General features: G+C 39.5%; 1 protein-coding gene across 6 annotated transcripts in view; it reads left to right on the forward strand.

Annotated features, from left to right (window-relative positions):
- ubr4 (ubiquitin protein ligase E3 component n-recognin 4) overlaps window positions 1-25,412 on the forward strand; it is a 91,411-nt gene that overhangs the window by 39,278 nt on the left and 26,721 nt on the right. For 4 of the 6 annotated variants that reach the window (XM_028451926.1, XM_028451930.1, XM_028451928.1 and 1 more), the window contains 35 exons: window positions 16-168; window positions 830-1,057; window positions 2,924-3,081; window positions 3,180-3,354; window positions 3,449-3,650; window positions 4,968-5,131; window positions 7,217-7,433; window positions 7,631-7,847; window positions 8,284-8,316; window positions 8,570-8,633; window positions 8,708-8,842; window positions 9,536-9,710; window positions 9,825-9,953; window positions 10,095-10,216; window positions 11,797-11,908; window positions 12,027-12,157; window positions 12,528-12,705; window positions 13,117-13,221; window positions 14,944-15,081; window positions 15,306-15,474; window positions 15,636-15,840; window positions 15,913-16,026; window positions 16,147-16,356; window positions 16,437-16,586; window positions 16,861-17,088; window positions 17,346-17,424; window positions 17,515-17,748; window positions 17,855-18,023; window positions 18,137-18,281; window positions 20,403-20,488; window positions 20,573-20,660; window positions 20,913-21,106; window positions 21,183-21,422; window positions 21,513-21,651; window positions 21,833-21,958. In XM_028451926.1, coding sequence (XP_028307727.1) covers window positions 16-168; window positions 830-1,057; window positions 2,924-3,081; window positions 3,180-3,354; window positions 3,449-3,650; window positions 4,968-5,131; window positions 7,217-7,433; window positions 7,631-7,847; window positions 8,284-8,316; window positions 8,570-8,633; window positions 8,708-8,842; window positions 9,536-9,710; window positions 9,825-9,953; window positions 10,095-10,216; window positions 11,797-11,908; window positions 12,027-12,157; window positions 12,528-12,705; window positions 13,117-13,221; window positions 14,944-15,081; window positions 15,306-15,474; window positions 15,636-15,840; window positions 15,913-16,026; window positions 16,147-16,356; window positions 16,437-16,586; window positions 16,861-17,088; window positions 17,346-17,424; window positions 17,515-17,748; window positions 17,855-18,023; window positions 18,137-18,281; window positions 20,403-20,488; window positions 20,573-20,660; window positions 20,913-21,106; window positions 21,183-21,422; window positions 21,513-21,651; window positions 21,833-21,958 — 5,412 coding nt within the window. The remainder of the gene's footprint in view (window positions 1-15; window positions 169-829; window positions 1,058-2,923; window positions 3,082-3,179; window positions 3,355-3,448; window positions 3,651-4,967; window positions 5,132-7,216; window positions 7,434-7,630; window positions 7,848-8,283; window positions 8,317-8,569; window positions 8,634-8,707; window positions 8,843-9,535; window positions 9,711-9,824; window positions 9,954-10,094; window positions 10,217-11,796; window positions 11,909-12,026; window positions 12,158-12,527; window positions 12,706-13,116; window positions 13,222-14,943; window positions 15,082-15,305; window positions 15,475-15,635; window positions 15,841-15,912; window positions 16,027-16,146; window positions 16,357-16,436; window positions 16,587-16,860; window positions 17,089-17,345; window positions 17,425-17,514; window positions 17,749-17,854; window positions 18,024-18,136; window positions 18,282-20,402; window positions 20,489-20,572; window positions 20,661-20,912; window positions 21,107-21,182; window positions 21,423-21,512; window positions 21,652-21,832; window positions 21,959-25,412) is intronic. The other 2 variants (XM_028451927.1, XM_028451932.1) reach the window with 1 other exon arrangement.

A 25,412-nucleotide genomic window follows, 5' to 3' on the forward strand; every position in this document is an offset into this window, starting at 1 on the left:
TCTTGGTTTTCCCAGGACTGCCATGTACTGACTTTCAGCAGTACAGGCTCTGTTTCAGATCACCTGGTGTTGCATCCACAGCTGGCTACTGGCAACTTCATCATCAAGGCTGTCTGGTTGCCAGGATCACAAACTGAACTCGCCATCATTACTGCTGATTTTGTCAAGGTTGAGAATAATAAGACAGTGGCATGTTCTCAGAAAAACTGGGAGTTTAGACTTTTGGGTGCTTGTATGAATTAATCAATCAGCCATAACATTATGATCAAAGATCATTAATTAGATCATCAGATTTTGACAAGGTAATTAGTAACGATACTGGATCACAGCACAAAATAAGACAAGGTTGCTTTTAGCTGGTGAGTCATATTCTAAATGTTTTCGTGCTGGGTGGATGTGTGATCATAAAAATCTTTGCACTAGGATGCAAAAAAGAAAAAGCTTTACGCATTGTTCTGCTGGGAAACATTATTTCCTGTCATGCAGGTGAACATTAAAGCATTGTTGAAGAGCATGAAAATCATTCATTCTTTTATCAGAAGACACTATTTAAAATTCCTCAAATCTCAAACCAGTGATTTATGTTTTTGATTTGCCGGGTAATCGAGTCGAATCTATATAATTTAAAGCACCTGATAGATTGCCTAATGTTTTGATTTGTGATACATGTGGACAGCATCAAAGCATCTTGAGTAATGGGTCATAATATTATGGCTGATTATTGGATATATTTTTTGTCACAGCTGATTGTTTTAAAAGCCATTAACATTGATGTTTCCTATTGTTTAAATTTTTTTTTTTGTCTGTGTCTTCCCCTTTTGTCTAAAAGATTTATGACCTTTCAGTGGATGCTCTGAGTCCGATGTTCTACTTCCTCCTCCCAAGTTCCAAAATCCGGGATGCTACATTCCTTTTCAATGAAGAGGGGAAAAACATCATTGTAATCATGTCTTCTGCGGGTTACATGTACACCCAGATCATGGATGAATCTAGCAGTGCTCAAAATGGTCCCTTCTATGTTACAAATGTGTTGGAGATAACCCACGATGACTTGAAGGTAAAGAGTTTCATGAGTCTACAAAAACTATATACTTGAGAGAAATATCACTGTACCATAAGTGATCATTGTCTACACTAAATAGACACAAAGAAAATGTTTGTGATGCGCCACAGCAAATCCAGGAATAGAACTGGCTGGCAGAAACTGGGATAATGCACACAATCTTCTGAAAAAAAAAAAAACTTTTTTTGTAAAATATGCTAGTTGAAGTCATGAAGAAACTTCTCCACTCTTCAGTTAACTGTATGGGAAGGTTTAAAACGGTAAACTGTTTGAATTTAGGTTGTTTTTGAAAAAGAAAATCTAGCAAGGCCTCTTTAATGTTTTATGTGTAAAACCACAGCTGATTAACATGGCTATTTACACGCTTTTATTTATTGGTCTTGGCAACTGAGCTGCATGTTGAAGTGGAACACATGGCTACTTAAGCAGTAGTGGTAGATCAATAGGTAATGTTGAATTATCTGCTTTTGATTGTAGTATAAAGGCACAGGGTAGACTCCCGTTTCCTCCTGGGCCAAGGCGGGACACTTCTGGTCAACTCCCTTTGAACGCACTGGGACAATGTTTGTGGGAATATTGCCTTTATTTCCTCTAATTTTCACAGTAAACTTGCTCTGTTCAAACTTCACTTGTCAATTTGCAGCTTTGTTTGCACATACTGGCAGCCTCCGACTCTCTCTCTCCCTCCCTCCCTTCCCCCAACGAGGCAGAGCACACACACCTTTAATTTAAGGGGCCACACATAACCCCATGCTTATGATGTATGAGAGGATCAAAGGATGTCCTCAGCCTTTATCATAAAAGCTGAGTATGATTTCACAAACAGGCCAAGTATGATCTCATAAAAGCTGATATAATAATGATGCATTGGATTTATATAGCACCTTAATGGTCACTCAAAGCGTGACAGTGGTTGTAAGCTACTACTGACGGACGCGATGTTACTATAGTACATGATCTGCCCCTCCGACCATCACCAACACACATGCACACACCACGTTCATAGTAGGAAGTGTGGGTGAAGTGTCTTGCCTAAGGATTCAATAAGCAGGTCTGGGCCTGGTTAGTAGTTGGATGGGAGACCACTGAGAATTCCAGGTGCCACAGTGGGGTGGCAGTCACCCAGTGGGATCTGTCATTGTGCCCTTGGGCAAGGCACTTCACCTACATTGCCTAGTATGAATGTAGTGTGTGAGTGAGTATTGGTGGTGGTCGGAGGGGCCGATGGCGCACTATGGCAGCCTCGCTTCCGTCAGTTTGCCCCAGGGCAGCTGTGGCTACAATAGTAGTTTACCACCACTAAGTGTGGAGTGAAAGAATAATGCCTTAATTCTGTAAAGCGACTTTGAGTGTCTATGATAAAGCGCTATATAAAACTGATGCATTATTATTATTATTATTAATGACAGATACCACTAGAGCAAGTGAAACTGGAATTCTTCGTGGTGTCTCATCCAACTTTTATGATCAGACGGGATTAAATTGTAAAATGATTTAAAAACCAAACAAATTTTTTTCATTAGAAAATAAGGCAATATTTTTAATTTTATAATATGGCATGATCAATGCAAGTTATAGCCTCTGTTTTTCTCCCTTTTCAGTCCACTAAAGTTAAGGGCTTAACTAAACCATATTATTTTCAAATATTTTTGGATTTCCACTGTGTGACACCATTGGAAAGTTGAAAAACCACACATTCAGAATTTATAAATGACTTTATACACGCGGGAGACCTGTTCCTGTTTTTGTTGTGGACAGTCATATTTCTTTTTCGTATAATATCTGGCTGATATATTTTTTTCACTTTTTGGAAATGTTTAAAATTGTAGTGCTAAGGTATGTTTTTGTCTGTTATTCCAGGATAGTAACGGGCAAGTAGCAGGTGGTGGTGTGTCAGTCTATTACTCCCACGTACTTCAGATGCTTTTCTTCAGCTACAGCCAAGGAAAGTCTTTCGCTGCTACAGTGAGTCGTAGCACCACTGAAGTTCATAGGCTTTTTCACATCAACATCAAAGGGTAATGCTATCTGTGAATCTAAAATAATTTATCTACTCATCTCTGTGCTGTGAATTTAAAATAAAATCACATGCTCCTATCATCTTGTTGTTTTTCAGCTCTAATGGAGGCAGCAGCAAAATGTCTCCTGCTCTGTGCCAGTGGTCTGAGGTCATGAACCACCCAGGCTTGGTGTGCTGTGTGCAACAGACCACAGGTATACCACTGGTGATTATGGTCAAGCCTGATACCTTCCTCATCCAAGAGATTAAAACCCTGCCTGCAAAAGCTAAGGTAAAGGTTTCTTTTAGAACAGACAAAAAAAGATTGCATGTATAAGTCTGTCACTCTTTAAATTATTTATTCAAAATATGTTTTTTCCCACCAGATTCAAGATATGGTGGCGATTCGACACACTGCAAGCAATGAGCAGCAGCGCACCACCATGATTCTCCTTTGTGAGGATGGAAGCCTCCGCATCTACATGGCTAATGTGGACAACACCTCATACTGGCTGCAGCCTTCCCTGCAACCTATCTGCGGTATCAGTATAATGAAACCAATTCGCAAGCGGAAAGCAGCAGCTGCTAGTGAGTTTATTTTCTTTTTTTTACAAAAGGGTCCTGCTAGTCAAGTTTTGAAACTGCATACTTTAGAAATTTATAGTGTTGGTAAGTGAATGGCAGACAAAAGTTTAATCCCAGCTTTCCAAAGGCTCACCTTCTTTATGAATGAAAGTTCATCATTGAGATTACCTCCCTGCTGTTATTTTTTTTTTCTTCACTTTTTCATTAGCTACATTTGCAGAAAAGTGATAGCTATTAAGGTTGATTATCAGAGCTACACAGATGACATACAACTATATTTATTACTGAATCCAGATGACTATGGTCCCATTGAGGTGTTGTGTGACTGCTTAGAAAACTGCTGGATGAGTGAAAACTTCCTTCAACTAAACCATGACAAGATGGAGGTGATTGTCTGGTAACAAGGAAAAGAGGACAGCTGTCAGCAAGTATCATGAGTCTCGATCTTTAAAAGTTAAAGACCAATTCAAAAACCTTGGTGTTCTGAATGACTCAGATCTGACATTCAGCCGTCAGATCAAATCTATCACAAAAACATCTTCAACCACCTAAAGAACATCTCCAGAGTGAAAGGTTTAATGACTTAGAAAGATCAGGAGAAACTGGTCCATGCTTTTATCTCCAGCAGACTGGACTATTGTAATGGTCTTCTAACAGGAATCCCCCGAAAGAGCATCAAACAGCTACAGCTGGTTGAGAACGCTGCAGCTCGGGTCTTAACCAGAACAAAGATGTCAGAACACATTACTCCAGTTTTAAAATCTTTACACTGGCTCCCAGTCAGCCTCAGAATAGACTTCAAAGTTCTGCTGCTGGTGTATAAATCTGTGAATGGGTTTGGTCCAGAATACATCAGTGAGTTAGTCAGATATGAGCCCAGGAGGTCTCTCAGATCTATGGACACAGGTCAGATAGTAGAGCCCAGAGCTCAGAGTAAACATGGTGATGCTGCGTTTAGTTGTTATGCTGCAAAGAAGTGGAACAAACTGCAGCAGAGCTGAAGTCAGCATCCAATGTGAACATTTTTAAATCAAAGTTAAAGGCACTTTTTTTTCTCTACTGCGTATGATTGAGAGAGAGATTTTTGGTCAAGTTGTTGATGTCATGTGTTTGTTGATTACTTTAATTGATTTTACTGATGATTTTAAATTATTATTAATAATCAATTATTATTGATTTTAAGCTGTTAAATGTTTTATCATGTAAAGCACATTGAGTTGCCTTGTGTATGAAGTGTGCTATACAAATAAATTTGCCTTGCCTATTGCATCAGAATGTTTACCAAGTCTGTTTTAATCTTAATTATATTTATACTTAAAGCTACTCGGACCTCCAATCAAGTTTCATTTCCGGTGGATTTCTTTGAACACAACCAGCAACTGACAGAAGTGGAGTTTGGCGGTAACGATCTGCTGCAGGTCTACAATGGACAACAAATAAAACACAGGCTCAACTCCACAGGGATGTATGTGGCCAACACAAAGGTAGGTATTTTTTAACTACTGTAATCAGACCTTTGTAATACTTGTAGAAATTTTGAGTATCAAGTCATTTTAGCATTACTGATCAACAATCACTCTCAACTCAACTTCATTAATATAGCACTTTAAATACAACTACAGCTGGATTAAAGTACTATACATAAATAGGCGAGAAAAGGAAAACAATACAATTGGCTAAGTAAAACAAGAATAAACATTAAAATCATTGTTTTGCAAAACAGTAATTAAAAAGAAGTAATAGAAGACTAAAACAAGAGCAAGAGCAGAGTCTCATGCAGGGTTTAAAGCCAAGGAATAAAAATGGGTCTTAAGACTAGTTTTAAAGGGGACATATAATGCAATTTTTCACCCATTTTCATTTGTTCTAAGAACCCCAAAAACATAGTATTTGAGGTTTATTTTCCCAAACTCGCATGTTTACCAGAGTTTTAGCCCTCTGAAAAGTCACTTTCTGAGCAGTTCTGAAATCGGACTCCTTTGGGGGAGACTTACAGTATGCATATTGTTATTGTTTTCAGCCAAAAAACTGCACATTACAGTAAAACACTAAGTGAGCCCGTCTCAGCGCTTAGGTCTCGCAGCAGCAGCAGTCATTCTAACTCTCACCGGAGTGTTAACTCTTTCAGTGCCAGCCATTTTCAGAATTTCTACCCCCCTCAGTGCCAGCCATTTTTGAGCATTTTGAGTGATTTTAAAGACCCACAGAATATTTTACTCTGACTATCTGAAATCTGACACCAGATTCTGAAAGATTGAAGCCTCTACTTTTATCAGAAAAAAATTGTTTCTGGCTTGTTTCATTCTTTTGTAATCAGCTGTTGAATAGAGCAAGTTTTACACAAATTTTCAGTTTCAGAGCAAAAAGCTGAGAAAACAGCCTTTTTCTAAAAAAAAAAAACCCTGTCAGTGACTTTGAAGCTATTTTATTTTTTTGCTTTAGTGACAACTCTAACATCTGAACATTGTTTCCTGATATAAAACAAGAAAAAAAACACAGAGAAAATTATTATTTTTGCTATTTGGTCAGAATTGAATGGATTTCTTATTGTATGTCCTCTAAGGTTCTCTACCTTCAGTCTACACACACGCAACTTCCTCTTCCTCCCGGACTTGCAGAGTGTCACCACTTGCCCCCTTTTTTTTATCATTTTATCTCACGATTGCCACACTCCAATAATCCACTAAAGTTCCAAACATGCTCTGGTCGGCTGTGCGCTGCAGCGTGCTGGTGGGAACATCGACATCATCTCCCGTAGCGCCATTTTCTGTCTCAACTTTTTCCTGTCCCTCTGAGCTCTGCATTCAAAGGTGCGCTGCTACCACCTACATGTCACCTACTATTTTGCTATCTGGCTCACAGTTGAGGCCCACCCACCCCCCGTCAATCACACAGACTTTACTTCCTCCTGACACGCAGAGGTGACCCGTTTGGCCCGGTTAGTTGATGATTACTACATCACATTACAGCTTAGATATTGACGAGGGACCTTTTCTAGTTATCTTCTTGAAAAAACGCAAATGAAGCGTTTTCACGTCAATGGCACTGAGCGTTTGGATTTTAAATGACGAGTTATCTCATCAATGGCACTGAGTGAGTTAAGCTGCTAAGTCACCTTCTCCTCCTCCTCTGCTCTTTTATCTACAGGAATAGTGCATTTAATGTGATAGTCATTTGTTTTCTCCAACCGTCATATTGTGTCACAAACATGTCAGACCAGCGATACGAGGCGATAGACCAGTTTCGTCAATGCGCCGAACCTCAAGAGCGGAGTACACCTCCACATGAACAAATAGTGCTTACACTACAGTGTACGTTCATTGTGGAGACGCGGCACCGGCACCAGGCAAGTTCTGTATTTAGTTTTATAGGTAGCCATTACTCCTCTGCTAGCGAGAAAAACAATGGCGGACTTTCGCTGAAGTTTTCATCAGGTTGGGGTTGGAGTCCATGGATGGAGATACCAAACTGACCAACACCTATTCCTAGTAAAGGTGTTACTTGCTGCTCATTATTGTCTTTGATTCTCATGCTGTGTTGATTTTGCCTTTTCCCCCTTTCTTCTCTAGCCTGGTGGATTCACAGTAGAAGCAGTGAACAACAACAGTTCTATGGTGATGACAGGCATGCGAGTGCAGGTGGGGACACAAGCAATTGAGAGGGCTCCTTCCTACGTGGAGGTCTTTGGTCGGACGATGCAGATAAACCTGACTAGAGCCCGCTGGTTTGACTTTCCATTCACCAGAGAAGAGGCTTTACTGGCTGACAAGAAGCTCTGCATCTTCAGTAAGAGAATTAGTGCCCCAAAAATTATTATAATTGTCTGTTTAGTAAAAAATAACAGCATGATATGATGAATGGCAAATGCATTACAAAACGGTGATGGTAAGGAATTACAGATTTTCATTGTCTAGTTCATCCCACGGTTTCAGCAAAAATGCTTGAAAAAATGGAATCTTATTTGATTTTTGTTTGTTTTCAAGTTGGAGCATCTGTGGACCCTGCCGGAGTCACGATGCTTGATTCAGTAAAGATCTATGGTAAAACGAAGGAACAATTTGGCTGGCCTGAAGACCCTCCAGAAGACTTTACATCTGCTTCAGTGAACAATGTCTGCAGTCCGAGCCTAAACCAGGGCAATGGCAATTCTGATGGAGATTTAGCTACGCCAACGACAGCCAGTGGCACAGTACTGGAGAGGTATGAACTTCTAGTTGTTGTCAAATGAGGTGAACAAAGATTGTTGGCCTTGCCTTACCTGAGCAACTATTTTATATTTATTAAATGTTTTTGAAATTAAAGTTGTTTTACGCAGTGAATACCCGAATAACTGTTCAATAAGAATTTTGACTGACAAGAGATTGGGCCAAACCAGTTAGATTTTGGTTTTGCTTATAATCGCCTGTTTATCTTCATAAGTCCAGTTAGAGAGTCAAAGTAGTTGGTAAAACAGATGAGTTTTTTTTACCAATCAATTAATTTCTTTTCAGATGGTATACTGCATGGCTCTTGTGATCATCATCTTATGCATGCTTTTCTTTAGTTTATCTGATTTATTCTACTTCACTTGTTTCTTTCTGTGATCCTCACTCTTAATTTTGTTCTTTTTCTTTTGCTCCCTAAAATTCAATTAAAGTTGTGAAACTGAGTCCTTATCAACCTTGGACCGGTTAGTAACCCTTTCTCTGCTTGTTTGTATGATTTGTGCATGGTCTGCCAGTAAGTGTGTCTGTGCCTGGAACTGATCATGCCATGCGTTATCTTCACACATGTGCAACAACAGTTGTTTTTTTCTTGGAATTTGTTTTTGCATTTTGTGTTTGATATTTAGATTAGCGCAGACTGCACTAGCTTGAGAATGGTTTTGCTTGTTAAAGGTGAACTAATAAGATAAATGTATTAATCTTTACTCTTAATTACAGGCTGGTGGCCAGCTCTCTTGAGGCTTTGGAAAACTGCTTTGCTGTAGGTTCATCTCATGAAAAGGTAGACCTTGGGTTTAGCATTGTTATTGAAAAGGTTTTTGTGGGAGTCTTTTTGATTTGTGTTTAAATGTGTAGGAGAAAAACAAAGCTGCTGCACTGGAGTTGGCCACTTTGCTGTTGTCCATGCCAACCCCTGCTGGAGTGCAGCAGCAGACCAAAGGACTTCTTGCTAGTCTGCACACCAGCCGTACTGCCTACCATAACCACAAGGTAAAGAGAAATCCCATGAGAAGTCAATCAAGACCTTATAATATTTTATTTGCTGATGGTGCTATTGTAACTTTTTGCCTTATTACAAATCTATACAAATATCATTATTATTACTGTCACCTCACTTTTATAATGCTTTATCTAATTAACCACCTGAGTTATGGCTGCCCAAATATTGCATATTTTAAAAAAAAATCATTTAAATCATTAACTTGTACTGAACAAGTACCACAAATTATTTGTGGTACTTGTTCAGGATTTGTCTCTTAAAATTATCAAACTTTTTTCCAACTATATATATAATAAACAAACAAGCAAGATGCAGTCCCAAGTACAATCAGTCTCAAGAGTCCTTACTATGATCCTCGGAAAAAATTGCTGTCTCTTGCCTTTATTTTTCCTCTCTCTGTTTGTCCTTATAAACTTAAGATAAAATGTTTTAAGACCAGTTGAAAAATTGCTAAAATCTACATTTTGCACTCATGGATCTTAAGAAAGTTCTAAGTCGAGCTTCAAAATGCAAAAAGAAGAAATGGGAATGAGACAAAATAATTGAGTAAGCTATTTTTTGTAAACAAACTGAAATAGACTGTTGAGCAACTGATCAGGAGTGTATTTGCTATCTCTTGCCTTTATTTCTCCTCTGTTGCTCTCTCTTTGTAATTAATGTCATATTTTTCATCTCTTCATCAGGATCAGTCATTGCTGTGTAACGCTGTGCAATGCCTGAATAGTAGCAGCCGTGAGGGAAAGGAACTGGACCCTGATGTCTTTCAGAGACTTGTGATCACTGCTCGTTCCATTGCAATCATTAGACCTAACAACTTGGTCCATTTCACTGAAACAAAAGCAATGCACCAGGATTCTGGTAAGAAACAAGAAAGCTGCAGTGTTATCTTAAATATTCAGTGTCTTTATATGGAATTTGTACATTTAATTTTTTTGTATAAAAGATTTCCTATTTGCTTTTTCATTAACACAGAAATAACAGAAAGTAAACAAAAACAGGCTGAAAGTGACAACAATTTTATTGCTCAGCTGATGAATAACTTCTGGACGCTTCATGCTCTCAAACCAAAAAATGCCTTTCTGGCTCCTGCTTGTCTGCCAGGTTTGTTTGATTGTGCCTTTTTCATATTGAGTTTAATGCCCTAACCAATTACCGCATTGTTTTTCTTTTGTTAATGCTGTGCAAGTTGTTTAATCATTGTGAAATATCAAAACTTGAGCATGTTTCTCTTCTCTATTTAAGGCCTAACTCACGTGGAAGCAACTGTGAATGCCTTGGTTGATATCATTCATGCTTACTGCACATGTGAACTGGAATACATCAATGTCGCCTCAAAAATCTACATGCAAATGCTTCTATGCCCCGTGAGTGCTGTCTGTTTTTGATATCACTTGGCACAAACTTTTAGTGGATACTCAAGAAAAGAAATCACTGTCAACATATCAGATGAAAAGTCATGACAACTAAATCGCTGATCAATAGCACTATTTTTCAACTCATAATTGTGCTACTTTGGTTTCACATTTTCCCTTTCACCAGTGAATAATTTAGTGTTAACTAAGAAGTGGCCTCTCTTTCTGAGAGTTTAAAACTTGAAATTCGCTTTAAACCGAAAAATCAGCCACCAAAATTTTTGGAAATGCATTTTCAGTTTTCAGCCGAAAGATTTTTATCACCAAAATAATCTGCCCAAATCAGGATGTTGTAATGACGCAAGCAAACACCGCGGCCAGCACATACTTGTCTGGATACGGGCCAATGTGTTTGTGTTGTGGACGTATTTCACTATATCTGAGCCTTAAGCGTCTTATAAGCAGAGCTTGAGACAGACCATGTAGTAAAAACAAATGAAAATGAAAAGTTCACTCTCGAGTTCTTTTTAGGCTTCTTTAATGCCTTAGCTACACATAGCCCTCTGTGTTGACGTGGACCCCTATGCCGTAGTTTGATGCGTCAGAAGCATAAATTAGGCGGACTCTTTTCTGGTGCCCGCCTGAGTATGTTTGAGCCTTAAGTCATCTCATATCACTCATCATAAAATATAAAGTTAAGATGAAAAAAAACAACATTTTCACAAGACTGTTCGGTGCTGCAGCTCATGGTGTCAATGAGAAAAGGAACAGACTTCACTGCGTTAAAGCAGAGAAGCTGCTCTTCATCAATAACCCAAATTGACTTTGTTTTTATGAGAGAGTATATTTAACAGCCCAGTCAGTTGTAGACCTGCACATTAAAGGTATTGTGGACGATGTTTAGCTTCCGGGTGGATCATCAAGACTTTTGGTCCTCCTAATTGTCAATCATGTTTACGAAAGGCCGTCGTACGTGCTCGTGCTCGGTGCGCACCGGGTCCTTTGAAAATGGATTTTCACTTACCGGTGGCGAGTCTGACGTAGTGAGAAAAGTGCAAATCTTCTTTTGGTAGGTAAGCTTGTATGACCGATGCCGACTCCAACTTGTAAACAGAGCTGTGCACAAGGAAAACGGGGCTCGTCCACGCTCTCCCGAACACGTAGGCGTGTTGCGCATGAGCATTTTTTTTCAAAATGTGGAGGGGGCATTTCTTTTTTTAAACATCGTCCACAATACCTTTAAATAAAAATATACACACTAGTGGTGTCAAGTCAAACATTTTATTTTGTATTTGATTTTATAATATGCATTGTTGGAATGTCAGTGCTAAATGAATATTTTCATATGTTTTTAAATTAATTTATTCTTTGAAGCCTTAATATTAATTTGGTAAATTGCAATGCCTTGATTTTTGTGAGGTTGGTACACAATCATTGAGCCATAAATTCAATGGTACTAATAAATGTCAATATAATGTATTTTAGTATGTATTTTCATCACCTGGCCTTGGTTTCCTCATTTTTAGTTTTCGTTTTCGGCCAAGAATTTTCATTTCAGTGCATCCATAATTTTTTGCTCTGTAATTTTCCAGGACACTGCTGTTAGCTTTTCTTGCAAGCAGGCCCTGATTCGAGTGCTCAGGCCAAGAAACAAACGTCGCCATGTGACACTCCCATCACCTCAACGATCCAACACACCTATTGGTACATTTGACCCAATGTTATTAAACATTTGAGGCTTTACGTTTACTAAAATGTGTGTATTTAAATGTGTGTTTGAATTATCATGTGTGTCAATCAAATTGCTGGATCTTCTTACCAGGTGACAAAGATGATGATGAAGACGACTACGCAGATGATAAAATGCAGTCATCAGTGCTGACAGGGGGAGAAGAGGGGCGACAGGAGAGTCAAGAGCAAAACGAAGTTGATCACAGTGACTTTGAGATGGTGGTAAGCCAAATATAAACATTGTACAGGTTTTATACCAGGGGTGGCAAATCCAGTCCCCGACGGCCAGATTTCTGAGACTTTTAGATGTGTCCCTGCTCCAAAACACCTGAATCAAATGACCAGCTCGTTATCATGCCTTTGCAGAGCTTGATAACAACACATTGGTTTCAACCAGGTGTGTTGGAGCAGGGACACATCTAAAAGTCTCTGGCCTTCAAGGACTGGAGTTGTTTACCCCTGCCTATACCCTTGCATTATATACGTAGTTGGAGCAAAACACTTAAATGTGTATTTTATAGTGATTAAGTTAATAAATGCATGAAATATTCATGTTGAGAATTGATTTTTTATTGTTTGTTTTGGACTTCAGTCAGAATCAATGGTTCTGGAAACAGCAGAGAATGTAAACAATGGAAACCCATCACCTCTGGAGGCTCTGCTGGTTGGAGCTGAAGGTTTCCCGCCAATGCTGGACATTCCTCCTGATGCAGATGATGAAACAATGGTTGAATTGGCTATCGCTCTCAGCCTTCAGCAGGATCAACAGGGTCAGTCGCCAGCAATCCCAAATTCTTTTCATAGTAAATCTGATTTTCTTCATTCTTTCTCTCAGAATAATGGTGATAGATAGAGCAAAGGTACGGTTGGTCCGTATACACAACCTAAAATTTTAGTATGGGTGGGAGTCACTGGGGTCCTATGCTTTCATTTTCTACACTTGTCTTTTTTTAACTAAAGCCTGGTTTTTAACCAAAAGTCTTTTTCAACTTCTGTTGTTTTTTAACAGATAGTACAGTATCTCAAAAATATATTTGCAACACTGCCAACACAAAATTTTGTGTAAATTTTACATGCAACACAATCAATGCAAGATCAGCTAAGAGGGCTGCAGGTTAAGGTTTAGGTAATTGGAAATGTAAATAAAAAATAAAAAAAAAACCTGCTGTCTCTTTTTACAGGAAGCAGCAGCAGTGCACTTGGTCTTCAAAGCCTAGGCCTCTCTGGCCAGGCCCCAAGCTCATCATCACTTGATGCTGGCACCCTTTCAGACACCACTGCGTCTGGTAAGCATTTAATGCAAGTTACTAATTATCATTAGTGTATTTTTCTTTTTCTGTTTAATCATTTATTAGATTGAGTAGATAATTAAGAACAAAAGTCAGATTAAACCAAAGAACAAATGGTCTTGTTCAGCTTGTCTTATTCTTAGAGAACCAAAATGTCTACATTCAACTGTAGCTATGCTGGCCCAATGAGCACTGCATATTCTATTTTCCTTTTTTTTAATACAGCTGTACAGTTTTGCATCATATCTCTTCAGGTACCCACTACAATATGGACCTTTTGGTTCATGCAGGGCTAGCTAAAATGCTACTACTCCCACATTCTGCCTGATGCAAAAATTGGGATGTTTCTAGTAAGCTATTGTATCACTCAGGACTTACTTTTGTTGAATGCTAATGCTGTTTGCATTTCATAAACTTTACCTTATTTTCTGTTTAGCTAGTTGTAGTCTTTTATTTTGGACATACACTGGAAGCTTGTTGAACACTGAATAAATGCTCGGCTTTTGATAAAGGCTATTCCTAGGATATGAAGCCTTGACTTAAATCATTTGCAGGACAATTTTTACCTATTGATTTGTTTTTTTCCGGCTCTTCTTAAATGTATACAAAATTATTTTTGACTACAGAAGACTCTGGAATAGTTTGACTAAAGGATCAATTATTTATGGTTCATTGGTGCTGTGAGTCTTTGAATTGTTGGTCCCTTAAGCCTGATATTTGCTTCTGTATCAGGACCTACTCTGTCGATGTGACGCAGAGGTTGGCTAACTGTATCGCTATGCGATTTGCCCCTAAGGGCTTGTGTGTGAGCTTAGTTTCAGAGGAGCATTAAAAAGCCCGTGTTTATTTTCTGGTCACAAAAAACAACGTTTCGTATTTTTTAAGCATTTTAAAATGTAATTTATTTCTTGATTATTACTTACCAAACTAACCATGTGGTTATTGTTGGACGAAAACATGAAAAAAAGGTTTCAAAACATGTGCTTTATTTGCAATATAAACATATGCAACATGCAAACAAAGCAGAAAAGTCTATCGGGCTTACTGTTGACCGGACGAGGGGCCCCCGACCCTGCCGTACAGTGGAGAGGTAGCGGCGAGGTAACCTAGTCCACGGGCCTGCGAGTTGGGAGCGGGGCAGCGCTTTATAGCTCATTTTAAAGATAACATAATATCCGCTCCTCTGGCAGCCTCCGCAGCATGTTGGTCATTGTTTACGAAACACATACACAAACACACTGTAGGTACAGAGATGAGACAGAGTGACGATATTAACAGTAAACACACACTTTTTGTCTGTGATTGGCGCCATATGGCGGTGCTTCACGTGCTGCAGCCATAATAATAATCAAACACTGGCACTTTCTGTCTCTCAGTTCTCTTTTTGACTCAATCCACTGTAGAAACAACTCTTGTATCACACCGCAAAAAGTTGAAACATGGCGGTGTTGACTGGAAAAGACAGTGACCAAGGCTGAGGTTCGGGGTGTACCAATCACAGCCCTTACGTTTCACGTCACCTGAACGTGCATTCAGGATCTTTGGGAGGCGCCTGTTGTCTTACGGCTTGGGGGTCTACGTTGACGTAGAGAGCTACATGCAGCTATGGCGTCAACTTGATGCAAAACTATATATCAGGCTTTAGTGTGACTTAAATTTCTTTATCCTGGCCAGATGAACATTTGGTATTTGCTGTTAAAGCTATTGCTATCATTTCAGCCCCGGCATCAGATGATGAAGGTAGCACAGCTGCTACTGATGGCTCCACATTGCGGACCTCCCCAGCTGAGCACGGAGGCAGCGTTGGTTCAGAAAGTGGAGGCTCTGCTATTGACTCTGTAGCAGGGGAACACAGTGGTGGGTGGTTTTTAGAAAAACATGGCAGTCAAATACTGTACAATTTATGTGCCTGGACTTCTAGCCTGTCTTTTCTTTTTCTCTTTTGCTGTACCATTAATATCAGTTGTATGATTAAGTCCTTATGGAGAAACAATCATTCTATTACTCTAGTTGTTGTGTTTTTCTTTTAAGTTAAAAGCACAAAGCTCTCTTGTTTGATATAACCTTGTTTCCATGCTTAGTGTCAGGGCGCAGCAGTGCATATGGAGACACTACAGTGGAGGGCCACCCTGCTGGTCCAGGCAGTGTAAGTTCCAGCACTGGAGCAATCAGTACCACTACAGCTCAGCAGGAAGGCGAAGGTTCAGAAGGAGAAGGAGAGACGGAAGGAGACATCCACACAAGCAACAGGTAGATTCTCAACAAAATCCTGCAGCCTGCTGTCCTGCGGTGTTAAAACATTGTTTCTTCTTTATAAACCTTATCCATAACAAAATTAAAATGTTATTAATATATCATTTTGTAATGCCAAAAACGGTCATTCAATATATTAATCAGATGTTTTTTGTTAGGTTGCACATGGTTCGCCTCATGCTACTGGAGCGATTGCTTCAGCATCTTTCCCAGCTCCACCATGTAGGTGGAGTCCAAGCAATTCCTTACATGCAGGTTATCCTAATGCTGACCTCTGATCTCGACGGTGAGGATGAAAAAGACAAAGCGGCCTTGGATGATCTGCTTGCACAGCTCATTGCTGAACTTGGCATGCACAAAAAGGTCAACTTCTATTGGATTTGTGATTGTACAGACTTTATTACTTTGTACTGAACCAAGATTTCTCCTCCACAGGATGTGTCTAAAAAAAATGAACGTTGCTCCATGAATGAGGTTCACCTTGTCATTATGCGTCTTCTTAGCGTTTTCATGTCTCGAACTAAGTCTGGCACTAAATCATCCTCAGAGGTAAATTCTCTTCTTCTTCCTGTTAAATAATCTACAGGTCAGAATAGGGCTTGTTAAGATCACTTTTCACAGCAACATGTGTGAAGGATACCAAGGGCTATCTGTCTTATTCTCTTGCAGTCGTCCTCTCTGATATCAAATGCAACAGCATCTGCACTTCTCAGCCTGGGTGCAATTGACCACTGTCTTCATGTTCTCAAGTCGCTCCTTGAGTTCTGGAAGAGCCAACAGAGTGAAGAAGAACCTGTGAGCACAAGCCAGCTCCTCCGGACACACACCGCCTCTTCTCCCCCTGACATGAGCCCTTTCTTTCTGCGCCAATATGTAAAGGTATTATTTCCCAAAACAACTACATAATACATTTACTGTATTTCCATGTTGTTTACTCACTGTTGTGGTTTTGCAACCAGGGACACGCAGCAGATGTGTTTGAAGCCTACTCTCAGCTGCTGACTGAAATGGTCCTGAGGCTGCCCTACCAGATAAAGAAGATAGCTGACACTAACCAACGCATCCCACCTCCTGTGTTTGACCATTCCTGGTTCTACTATCTGTCTGAGGTATGTTATTGAGTTAATTTGTCAGATTGATTTCATTTGGATTTTTTTCAACTTTTTTTCTCAAGGTTTTTTATTGTTTCCTTTGCAACCATACATACAAGCAAAAACATGAACATCATTTATGCCTCAACCGAGAACAGTGAAACATCCTCCCACCCCCACCTCTCCGCCTCAACAGAGCCACTTCCCCCAATGTACCACAATTGACAACAGAAGTTCAAACACTGGATTCTTTCAATTTTAGTGCAATCCTTCTTTTTGCTGTCATCCTCAGTATCTGATGATCCAACAGACGCCATTTGTCAGAAGGCAGGTCCGAAAGCTGTTGCTGTTTATCTGTGGCTCAAAGGAGAAATATCGTCAGCTGCGAGACTTGCATACTCTTGATTCCCACGTGCGCAGTATCAAAAAGCTTCTTGAGGAGCAGGGTATCTTCCTTCGGGCAGGTGTGGTCACTGCTACATCTGGCTCTGCTCTACAGTATGATACGCTCATCAGTCTGGTGAGTTTACATTAAAATATGAAATCAAAGATTTTGTGTGAAGTTATTGATGAAATAGCTTGACGATGTTGGTTTCTACTTATGAAATTAGACGAGGATTGTTTTTTGATTTTGGATATTAAGGTGTTTTTAGTTTCTAATCATGTGTTTCTTGGCCAATGTTTTCTTTGGTCTATAATTGTATTTGTGATCAGAGTCACTGCTTGTTCCTTTATCAGTGATATTGTAATTAAATGTGATTTGTTTTTTTTTACCAGATGGAACATCTGAAAGCCTGTGCAGAGATTGCCACCCAGCGAACCATTAACTGGCAAAAATTCTGCTTAAAGGATGACTGTAAGTTGGTTTTTTCCCCCCAACACTGACACTGCTCGTTGTAAGTGGTGTTTTTATATTGATCATTAAATCATTCAACTTTTTTTCCAGCTGTGTTGTACTTCCTGCTCCAGGTCAGCTTCCTGGTAGATGAAGGTGTTTCCCCAGTTTTACTGCAGCTCCTTTCTTGTGCCCTGTGTGGCAGCAAAGTACTGTCCAATTCCTCTTCGTTGTTGTCTGGAGGCAGCTCCGGTAGTGTTGGGCAGGCTGGAGCCTCTCAGTCAACTCAGAGCAAGTCATCCAGCAAGAAAAGCAAAAAAGAAGACAAAGAAAAAGACAAAGAGGGTAAATTTCCTGAGCAGAGTCGTGAAAATATATCTATTTAGAATATTATTCTAAGTAAATGCAAGATTTCTGATTTGATTTGTTTGTTGTGATTTGATGACCACAGGAGATGGAGTTGGCAGCCAGGAGGATCAACTGTGTATGGCACTAGTCGGCCAACTTAACAAGTTTGCTGACAAGGAAACTCTGATTCAATTCCTTCGCTGCTTTTTGCTTGAGTCAAACTCTTCTTCTGTTCGCTGGCAAGCCCATTGCTTGGCACTTCATATCTACAGGTACTCCTACAACGCTTCTTTGGTGGATTACATCTACGTTCAGACACATGGCTCTTATTAAACAGTTCAATATTTTTTTTATTTTAAAAGCCTGGTATTTCAATGTCTTGCAGGAACTCTAACAAATCTCAGCAGGAGCTGCTGCTTGAACTAACTTGGGCCATCTGGCCAGAGCTTCCTGCATATGGACGCAAAGCTGCCCAGTTTGTTGACTTACTTGGATACTTCTCTCTAAAAACGCCTCAAACAGAGAAAAAGGTTTAAACTGACCCCCTTTTCTTTTTACTACCATCTGTGTTTAACATTCACTGCAGATTGAATGGTTGATTTATGTTATAATTACCACATTTATAGTGTTTCTATTTTTAAATGTTGCTGGTTATATATTGTTGTTCTTTCCTTGTGACTTTTTATCTTTTTGATGTACTAATTTCTCTCAATATTACATTAGTGACATTCCAATAACCAAAAGGCTCTCTTCTCCACAGTCAACAAACTCCTCAAACCCTGTGACAACATTTCCCACTCATTTAACACAGACAAATGCAACTCCTTCCTATCATTCTTCTAATCAAAAATGAACACCCTCTACAGTTCCTTAAATATCTCTCTCACTCCCGCTGACTCCCCACCTGCCTCCGCCACTCTTACCACTCGTTCTCTTTCCAAATTCACACCTGTCCACGCAACTGTTAAAAATCCTCTCCACCATGAAAACCTCCACCTGCATACTTGACCCTGTCCCATCCACCTTTGTTAAGCACTGTTTCCCCACCATCTCCCATCTCATCTCAAAAATCATCAACTCCCCCCTCATCTTTCCCTCCGTTCCTTCATCACTGAAACTGGCTGCCGTAACCCCCGTCATCAAAAAACCTGGTCTCAACCCCCGACATCATGAGCAACTTCCGACCCATCTCCAACCCCACTTCCTGTCAAAAGTTCTGGAACGCGTTGTTGCCTCACAAATCACATCCCATCTCAACAATAATCACCTTTTCGAACAATTTCAATCTGGATTCCGCACCAAACACAGCACTGAAACAACCCTCCTCAAAGTCACCAACGACCTCCTCCTCTCATCTGACTCCGGCCTACTCTCAATTCTCGTTCTTCTTGATCTCACTGCTGCTTTTGACACCATCAACCACTCCATCCTACTTTCCCGCTTAAAATCCTTCCTTAATATCACTGGCGATGCCCTCACCTGGTTACAGTCCTACCTCACTAACAGAAAAGAATTTATCTTCATCAGCAACTGCCCCTCCTCCACTGCCCCCCCCAGTCCCAAGGAGTCCCCCAGGGCTCTGTGCTTGGTCCTCTCCTCTTCACCATCTACCCCCCCCTCTCGGTCAAATTATTCGTCGTCATGGTCTCCGTTTTCACTGTTACGCCGACGACGTCCAATTATACATCTCCACCAAGTCTATCACCCATGAAACCCACTCCACACTCTCAAACTTTCTTTCTCATATAAAAACATGGCTCCAAGAAAACTTCCTGATCTTAAACAGTAACAAATCAGACATACTCCTCATTGGTCGAAACTCCCTCACCCAAACAGCCTCTGACTTTCACCTTACCATTGATAACTCTACCCTGTGTCCTGCCTCTTAGTGCCGTAACCTTGGTGTCATTTTTGATAATAACCTTTCCTTCAACCACCACATGAAAACCGCTTTTTTCCACCTCAAAAACATCTCTCGTCTCCACCCTTCACTTTTCTTCCCCGCCGCTGAAACTCTAATTCAGGCCTTTATCACATTCCGCCTTGACTACTGCAATAGCATCCTCTTTGGTACAACCTCCACACTCCTAAATGAACTCCAATACATCCAAAACGCAGCTGCCCACCTCCTCACCCACACCTGCTCCCGTGACCACATCACCCCGTCCTCCAAAACCTCCATTGGCTCCCAGTTCCTCAGCGCATCAATTTCGAACTCCTCCTTCTCACCTATAAAGCCCTCAATAATCAGGCCCCCTCCTACCTCACAGATCTGCTCCACCCCTACACTCCCTCCCGCAGCCTCCGCTCCTCAGATGCAAACCTCCTCACTGTCCCCAGGACCAAGCACAGAACCTGGGGGGACAGAGCTTTCTCTGTAGCTGCCCCCACCCTATGGAATTCCCTACCAAGCCCCATCCACAACTGCACCGACCTCCCATCCTTCAAATCATTTCTCAAAACTCACCTGTTTCACTCAGCTTTTAATGTTTAAACAACCCACACACCCACTCATTTCTTTTCTCTGTCATATTTTCTTGTTGTTTTTATGCAGTAAAGTGTCTGAGTGTCTTGAAAAGTGCTTTAAATAAAATGTATTATTATTATTATTATTATTATTATATTAATAATAAAAACTTCTACTCTTTTAGCTGAAGGAGTATTCTCAGAAAGCTGTTGAAATACTGAGGGCACAGAACCACATTCTGACAAATCATCCGAACTCCAACATCTACAAGTACATTCAAACACACTTCTTTTTAAAGCATACCAGTATGAAATACTCAGGTCATTAATTTAAGTATTTGATTTTTTTCTGCAGTACTCTCTCTGGTTTAGTGGAGTTTGATGGCTTTTACCTGGAAAGTGATCCCTGCTTGGTGTGCAACAATCCGGAAGTTCCCTTCTCAGTAAGTTTATCGAATTTCTGATGTCTACCTATAAGGATCATATTGACAGATATGTACACATTTGTTATATTTACTTGAGTGTTATGAGGGTTAGACTCACAAAAATCAATCCTTAGATTTAGATAGTTTTTTTCTATGCAACAGTCCATCTTTAAGAAAAATTCAAAGCAAGTCCAGTTGCCCTTTACTTGGTTAACCAAAAAAATTATCAAGGCCAAATTTCAATTTCATAAGCCTAATTTTCTCTTCCAGAACATTAAACTGTCATCCATCAAAGTGGACACCCGCTACACCACCACACAGCAAGTTGTAAAGCTCATCGGCAGCCACACAATCAGCAAAGTCACAGTTAAGATCGGGGACCTCAAACGCACCAAGATGGTCCGCACCATCAACCTGTACTACAATAACAGGACTGTGCAAGCTATTGTTGAACTGAAAAATAAGTAAGTTTTCTTCTTTTTTGTTCGTAATTATATTCTGTATTTACAAAATTATGAAACTATTTCATGTTGTTTTCAGACCTGCACGCTGGCACAAAGCCAAGAAAGTTCAGCTCACTCCTGGACAAACAGAAGTGAAGATTGACCTTCCTTTACCAATTGTTGCATCCAACCTAATGATAGAGTTTTCTGACTTCTACGAGAACTACCAAGCATCCACCGAGACTCTGCAGTGTCCACGTTGCAGTGCCTCAGTACCCGCCAACCCTGGTGTGTGCGGCAACTGTGGCGAAAATGTCTATCAGTGCCACAAGTGCAGGTGAGCTGCAGATTGTTTTTGTAGTTCTAAAAGACTTTGACATGGGTTCATATTTCGTGTTTTTGTGTGTTGATTGTTGCTTCCTATCAGGTCTATAAACTACGATGAAAAAGACCCATTCCTATGCAATGCCTGTGGATTCTGCAAATATGCTCGATTCGACTTCATGCTGTATGCTAAACCTTGCTGTGCTGTGGATCCCATTGAGAATGAGGAAGACAGGAAAAAGGTAAGAATCTACTCTGCATAGGAGTACACTGAAATATAGATTTTTTTTGGAAGGAATACAATCCTTCTACAAGACTACTAAACCCTTCTACTAAAGATAAAAAAGTAGACTTTTCTACTGAAACATAAAACAGGATTATTTTTTTCCTTGACAAGCATCTTTAAGATTTCTTATTTTGCAGGCAGTGACTAACATTAACGCCCTCCTGGATAAAGCTGACCGGGTCTACCATCAACTGATGGGCCATCGTCCTCAACTGGAGAGCCTCTTGTCCAAAGTCAACGAGGCAGCCCCAGAGAAACCCCAGGTCTGTCAACTTGGATATCTTTTCATATATTAAAAATTAAGGAAATCAGAGATGCTTATTTAAAAAAATAAAAAATAAAATTACAACTGATACTGATGCTCATTAACTGATGAATAACCGTTACCGTTAAGATTTAAATGTTCTATTGAGAATATGTGAGTGGGGGTGTGTATGTGGTGGCGGAGGGAGGGTGGAGCGGGTACATAGCCCTCTTCTTTGACAATGCGCAGTCACAAATGAATAAGTCACACGGACACAGCTTTTCAAGTTCTACGGCATAAATTCACTGCAATACATTTTTATCAAAAAGAATAATACTCACATCCAGCAGGCACAAGGCCTGCAACCACAAACTGTCAGTGACAGTCACAGATTGTGAATGACCCATTCAAAAGTACTGTGATGAAAAATGGTTTACCCTATCGCAGACACAAGCGTGAACAGTTACAGAATATTAGGATTTTTCAAATCACACACCTTTAGTGTTGCTAAAAGAACCAACACCTGCAGCGATGCAGAATGGCACTAAACAAGGATAGTACAGTTGTTGTGACGTCTCATAAGATGGCCACTTGAAGTTTTTCTCCACTCCAGACCTTAAGCTTTTCTTTAAATTTCTTCATTTTGAGAGGCCTGGCGGGTGTGACTTTTGCTGAAAATGCCCACAAAGAATCGGGATTAAAAAAAAAACCAGAGCCTCAATGCCTCAGACCCTCATGGTTGGAAGAAAAGTGCGGTTCAAAGACAGACACGCTCGTCCAAGGAAGATATGCTGGATGCTAACGAGCCGGAGGCAGCTAGCGCAGTCGCCAACGCCGGAGTTAGCCTAGCCTCTAACCCGGCGGCTACTAATATGGATATCCTTGCCGAAATCAGAGAGCTGGCTAAAACATGAACACTATGAATGAGTTCTGTTTAAGTTGACTAAAGAAACCAGTTTAACAGACGTCTGGCGGTTTTTAAACCCAACTGTAAAGGACTATACTTTTTACTCACATCCACATCACTCTTACTCGAGACTAGATTATGTTTTTATCTCTCAACAATCACTACAAGCCGTCCAAGCATGCCAGATACAGTAGATCCAATTGTTTGATCTGATCATGCCTTATTGCATTTAAAATTTTTTATTACTTTTAAATATTTCAAAAACTCCAAGATGGAGATGTAATATTTCGTTGCTACATTGTGAGGCATTTGCTTCCTTTTTTGCGAAGTAGAATAACAGATTTTTAGGAGGATAATAAGAATTGTCGAGTCTCACCTTCCATTATTTGGGATGCCGCGAAGGCTACTATCCATGGCAATATTATTTCTTACTCTTCACATAAAAAAAAAAACCTTACATGCATATAGAGAGGGTCTTGAAAAAGAGGTCTATCGTTTGGAACAAGAACATGAACGGGCTCCCACATTTTTTAACTTTAAGGCTTTGTCAGCCGCAAAATTTTTATTAAATCTGGATCATACCAAAATTCAAAAGCAATTACTTTTAACAAAACAAAAACATTATGAACTTGGCAATAAGGCAAGTTGCCTTCTTTCCCATCAACTAAAAAGGCAAATTAATGATTAGTTTATTAATAAGATTGATACAGCTGGTTCAAAGATTTCTCATGATTTCAAAACTATTAATGATATCTTTAAACTGTTTTATAAGTCCCTATACTTATCAACAATGACAAATACTGACGTTATAAATCATCTGAAAAATATAGATTTGCCCGCACTTTCAGAGGAAGATGTCTCCATGCTTAATGCTGATTTCACTCCAATCAATGCATTACCCAATGGAAAAAGCCCTGGTTTGGACGGCTTTCCCATCGATTTTTACAAAAAAATTTGCTCTGAGATTAAACCTATATTCATGGGTGCGGTTAGCAATATATGGTCAGAAAAGGTTCCACAGTCATGGAATGGTACATCTATTTCTTTTTTATTAAAGAAAGGAAAAGACCCTCTTGAATGCACCTCTTATAGGCCTATCAGTGGATATAGTCAAGGGTGTCCCCTTTCGCCGCTATTTCTTTTTTTTTTTTTTTTTTGAACCTTTAGCTCAAATATTAAGATGTAACACCAAAATTAAGGGGATTTCTGCAGGGGGGAATACCCACACCATTTCTTTATTTGCAAATTACATTCTTTTATATTTTTCAAACCCACAGGAATCAGTTGAAGCAGTATTGGCTTCTATTACTGAATTTAGTAGTTTATCAGGATATAATTTTAATAATATATATTTTAATAAATATGCTGTCCTGCCTTTTAACATCGCACCTGTGGAATTGCAAAATTTAACGTTATTAAAATGCATATTCTTCCTCGATTAAAATACTTGTTTCAAAATCTACCAAGTTATTTATCAATGCATTTTTAGAAAGCTAAATAAGAATATTTCCCAATATCTTTGGAAAAATAAACATCAACGAATCAAGTATAACACTTACAAAGCCCAAACATTTAGGGGGTGTAAACTTGCCAAGTTTTCAGGTTATTATTGGTCGGCCCAATTAAGAATGATGACCAATTGGTTTTTAAAAAGTGACAAGTCTATCTGGGTTGAACTGGAATCCTCTATATGCAGTCCTTTGAAACTGGAACACATTCATTTTATTAATAATATAACAAAAGTGGAAAAAATAAGGAAAAATATGGTAATTTATAACACATGGCTAGTGTGGAAGGATGTGAAGAAACATTTAAATATCCCTTCAACTCTATCTCTACAATCCCCTTATGTTCAAATCCGGATATCCCTGAGCAAATAATAAGTATTGGTCTTTTATACTGGGCATCAAGTGGTATAGCTAACTTTGCAGGCTTGTTTTCAATAAATGTAAAATCATTTGATCAATTGAGGAATTAATTCAATATTCCAACTAGAGACTTTTATAAGTATTTCCAAATCCGAAATTACACAAATTCCTTGTTGAAAGAAGAAAAGCTTAGACTATGTCTGTCCAAGTTGGAACATGCAATGATCTCAGCTAGTTTTATAAAATTTTGTCACAACAAAGTTTAAACAATTTGGACTCACTAAAGCAGTCATGGGAGCACGATTTGGGGATGACCTTTAGTCCTAAAGAATGGTCCGAAATTTGTAAGAAAGTATTCCCAAGATGCACTTCGCTATCAATTCAAGAACAACATTTTAAAAATATTCATACATTTTATTATACACCGGTGCGTCTCCAGATCCCTATCAAAAACAAAAAGGTACGTTGATCCATCTGTTATGGGAATATGAACATATCAACCATTTTTTGGAAAGACATACACCATGTAATCCAAGAGATCACAAGAATTTAATTTGTTATGTGACCATCATTATATTTGTTAAATCTGTGCCCTGATAATCTGTTTGATAGGGCTACTGAGTCTTTGTTAATAATTATTTTGTCACTGGCAAGGAAATGTGTTCTTCTAAAATGGTCATCTTCTCAGGTACCTACAA

This window comes from Gouania willdenowi, chromosome 7 (genome assembly GCF_900634775.1).
Source record: "Gouania willdenowi chromosome 7, fGouWil2.1, whole genome shotgun sequence".
Taxonomy (NCBI): Eukaryota; Metazoa; Chordata; class Actinopteri; order Blenniiformes; family Gobiesocidae; genus Gouania; species Gouania willdenowi.